Here is a 3,753-nt window from a genome sequence, read left to right as displayed (position 1 = left end):
TGCGAGGTGGTAGTTGGGCGGGTGATGGGTGGTGCAGAGAGGAGCTCTCCCGTTCGCTGGGTTGGGTTTCCTTGGCGATGTGCCTGGGTCTTGCTGACCTGGGCTCTGGGTGCACATCTTGGCTGCAGCAAGCTTGCAGTGTGTGAGAGCAGTGGAGAATGTGAATGTTTTGGCAGGAACCTGAGTTAGACACACAAGCCCAGACCTCCTCTGGGACTCTGTCCCCTACTCCAGAGAGTTAGACTGGAAAAGCAGCCAACTCCTTGCAGGCAGAGTCTTTCCATGAGCTGGGTAGCTCCAAGGCAACCAGCCCCCTGTTTCCTTCCAAACCCCTGGGTGTGGGGTGCAGCTGGAGCTCTCTGGTCTCCCCCTCCACAAGTCTTGGGAGGCTGGAAGGATCTTCCCTGGAGGGTAGCACAGTGGTCCTGCTGCCTTTCAGCTGGAGGAGCCAGACTCCTGCCTCGGAGGAGGGAGATGACCCGTGTGTCTGTGCAGAGACACTGGTGGGTGTCGTGGAGCCGATCCTAGCTCTCTTGCCTGAGTCTCTTCGTGTCACATCTCTTTGTGTCTCCGTGCTGGTCCCCCAGGGCTGTGGCTGAGCTCCCACTGCCTCATTGTGAAGCTGGCTTGGGTGTCTCTGCACCTCTGCTGCACTTTGAGCTTGAGAAAAAAAAAAAAACACACGTGAAGAAGCCTTGACTGAGGAATGTGGCTGCCGTTCCTACGTGGTGATGGCTTGGCTGGTGCTCTGAGCCCAAGGCTTAGCAGCCAAGTGCACTTCTTGTCCTGCGCATACGTGTCCCCTGTTTGTCCAGGACCCTTGCTGGGAGAGGGGGACTATGTGCACTCAAGGAAACCCCTCCCCACGTTAGCCTGATGCTGTGGCCAGTGGAAAGGCTGTCTCCCCTCAGCTGGTGGGCAGGCAGCCAGCCTGAGCAGTCCTCGATTAAAGCATGTTTGTAGTACCAAGATTGTATAAAATAACGCAGTTGCTGTAACTTGAGCTTTGTGCGAGACGGCTGAGAGCTCACGTCAGATTGGTGGCTTTCTGCATGGCGGAGCGTTGCCTTTCTGAAGGCCAGATGTTGTGTGAGGGAAATGTCAGTTCACAAAGGCCCAGCTTGTCAGAGATTTGGAGAGGGAGGGCTGCTCACATAGCGTTGTTTGTAACACAAACCAGGAGGCTGAGCACTCCTTCATTGCTCCTGCTCCCTCCTCTACTGGCATTTGTGTCTTGGACCTGATGTCAGTGTCTGATTTCTATGCCCATGGCTCTTCTATTTTTAACACCTCTTACGTTTAGTTTGATGGGAGGTTTCAAATGTGAAGCAACAAAATTGCTCCTTGTTAATTTGTTCTCTGATCCGTGGCTTGCTTGTGGACCTGAAGGCAGACTTGCCCTGTGGTTGGTGTCTTTGCTTTATCTCTGTTGCCACTTAACTCTTGATGTGTGATTTTTAGAGTGTAGGAGACAACCTGGAGTCCAAGTGCCTGCTTTGCAAAGTAGGGTTTGCAACTGCAGTCTTGCTGGTGCTGCAGTGGGTAGGGATCTCACAGCCTGCAAGCACATCACTTTTTGCCTTCCTGCCCTCAGGATGTGGGTGCCTTGGGGGCACTGAGGTAATGCTGTAGGCACTCCCGGGGTGCTGGCCCTCGCTTCTGTGCTCCTGGCTGTGCCAGAGGCCCTGCTCAGAGGAGACAGAGCTGACCTGTAAAAGTGGAAAAAAAATAAACAAGCCTTGGTGCTGTGCTGAAAATGATGGCAGGGCTCAGGAGTTAGTGGTGGATTGGTGTATGCTTCTGTCTCTTTTCTTTACAAGTTGTGCTCTGTCCTGATTTTCTTTCTCATCTATTTTAGAGTCTGTCCCAGCAGAAAGTCAAAGCAACCACAGTTTCTGGCGCAGTGGCTGCCAAGGCTAATGCCACGCTGCCTTTGGGGAAGGGGATAAAAGCATCTGCTGCCCCTCCAGTTAGCAGAGTGTCTGAGAGCTCAAGTAGCGATTCCTCGGAGCCCAATGTGCTGGTGGGAAAGGTAATGACAGAGGGGACTAAAGTGGGGAACTTCCTTGGGGAGAGTGGGCAGGTGGGTGCTGGAGTCTGAGGCTGGTGCAGTGTCTCCAGCTGGGGGAACGTGTTTGTGGAGTGGGGGAGAGGAGGGCTGATCTATTTTAACCACTGTTATCACAACATAAGGTGAGGCAGATGTGCAGAGGGTAGCCCTGGTACCTTTGCTGTTCCTGCCTCCCAGCTGGCTGGCAGGTTTCTTCCTTCTTTTGATAGCAGTGCGCTGTACAGTCAGGAGTTGTGTGCTTGGCCGCAGCTGCCTGCCTCATCTGTGGGCTGGGGGGAAATGGGGGTCTCTTGGCCCTGCTTGAGAGGTTCTTCTGGGGCTAACCTTGACATAAACTGAAGCGGTATGGCTGAAAAAGGGCCAGGGTGGTCCAAGCCCATCTGCTCTGGGCTGCTTCTTGTAGTTCATGGGCACGAGCAGTTATTCCACTTTCTAGACACATTTTGTCATCTTCTCCTTAGGCTCCCCCTGCTCCTTGCCCAAAGCAAACGGTTCCTGTGGGAAAAACTCCTCCAGCCAACACTGCTGCCCTGCAGGCTGCTTCGCTCCTGGGAAGTCCCACCGTCACATCGAGGAAGCCAGCCCTGCAGCCAGCGGAGGATGCCCGGCTGAGCCAGGCCGCGCCGCCCACCCAGGCAGAGGAGACCTCGGACAGCAGCAGTTCCTCAGACAGTGACGAGGATGAGGCACCTAAGCAGCCCCCCAAACCTGGTCAGTTCCCCAAGAAGATGCTTTCAGTGCTGCTGGCCAGGCCAGAGTGGGGACAGCATTTTGTCACCCTGTGAGAGGTGTGTCACCTTCACATAGTGGTTGGAGAGGGGTTCCTCCTCTCTGGGTTGGCAGAGCACTCCCTTTTCTTTGGAGGCAGTAACTGTCCTGGGTAGGTGAGCTCAGCCCTGGCCAGCAGCAGTGGATTTAATGGGATGAACTCTGCTCCTCCAGCAGGCTCGCTGCAGAAACCAGGAGGGACCCAGACAGCCCACAGCTCCTCCTCGGAGTCCAGCGAGGAGGAGGAGGCAGCATCGCAGGTACAGTACCTGAGCAGTCTGGGATGCTCTCAGATTTTGCAACTGGCTCATAAGTAGGACAGAGAGGATTTAATTCTCAGCCATAGCAAATGGGGTGCTGAGAGGGTTTGCCAGCACAGCAGTTGGGGCTCCACAGTGCTGTGCTGTGAGCAGGGCCTTTTGGTGGGGACAGGGAGAGGCTTTTGAACCTGGAGTGCTTACCAGGGCAGCTGGGCCTTGGGTCCAGGCTCATGGTGCCTTCCCCAGGCAAAGGAATGGGAGGAGGTGGTGCCTTGCAAGGGTTAAACCAGGAGAACTGATGCACAGTGCCAATAGCAGCGGCATTTTTTCCCCCATTTTTATTTGTAACTTAACCCGTGTCCAAGCCATTAAATTCCCTTTGTAAGTAACGTGCAGGGCGTGCAGCACATCTGCGGTGCATTAGCTGTGCGTGGGTGCATGCTAATGGCCAGGAGCCTCCCCTAAGCCTGTTTTACTGGGCGAGAACAAAGAGGAGAACCTCTTGCCATCAGCTCTTGCTGCTGTGGGCTTAGTGTCTGTCAGCGCTGGCCCCCTCTCCTGGCAGCCCTGGCCTCTCTGCAGGGCTGGCTGAGCGGTGCAGGATCTCTCTGTGGGTGGCTGAAGGTGGGCCTTTCACTTGGAGTACGGGGGGGG

At 55.1% G+C, this 3,753-nt stretch overlaps 1 protein-coding gene across 1 annotated transcript in view; it reads left to right on the top strand.

The window, feature by feature from the left end:
* Positions 1 to 3,753, top strand: part of TCOF1 (Treacher Collins-Franceschetti syndrome 1) — a gene marked incomplete at its 5' end in the record, with an annotated part of 20,304 nt that overhangs the window by 12,231 nt on the left and 4,320 nt on the right. The window contains 2 exons of the mRNA XM_010074984.1: positions 2,533 to 2,782; positions 3,017 to 3,099. Of these exons, the coding sequence (XP_010073286.1) occupies positions 2,533 to 2,782; positions 3,017 to 3,099 (333 nt within the window). The remainder of the gene's footprint in view (positions 1 to 2,532; positions 2,783 to 3,016; positions 3,100 to 3,753) is intronic.

The sequence above is a fragment of the Pterocles gutturalis genome, unplaced genomic scaffold (genome assembly GCF_000699245.1).
Source record: "Pterocles gutturalis isolate BGI_N339 unplaced genomic scaffold, ASM69924v1 scaffold2302, whole genome shotgun sequence".
Taxonomy (NCBI): domain Eukaryota; kingdom Metazoa; phylum Chordata; class Aves; order Pterocliformes; family Pteroclidae; genus Pterocles; species Pterocles gutturalis.
The sequence above is the reverse complement of the archived record's forward strand: the minus strand, read 5'-3'. Positions and strand labels throughout refer to the sequence as shown.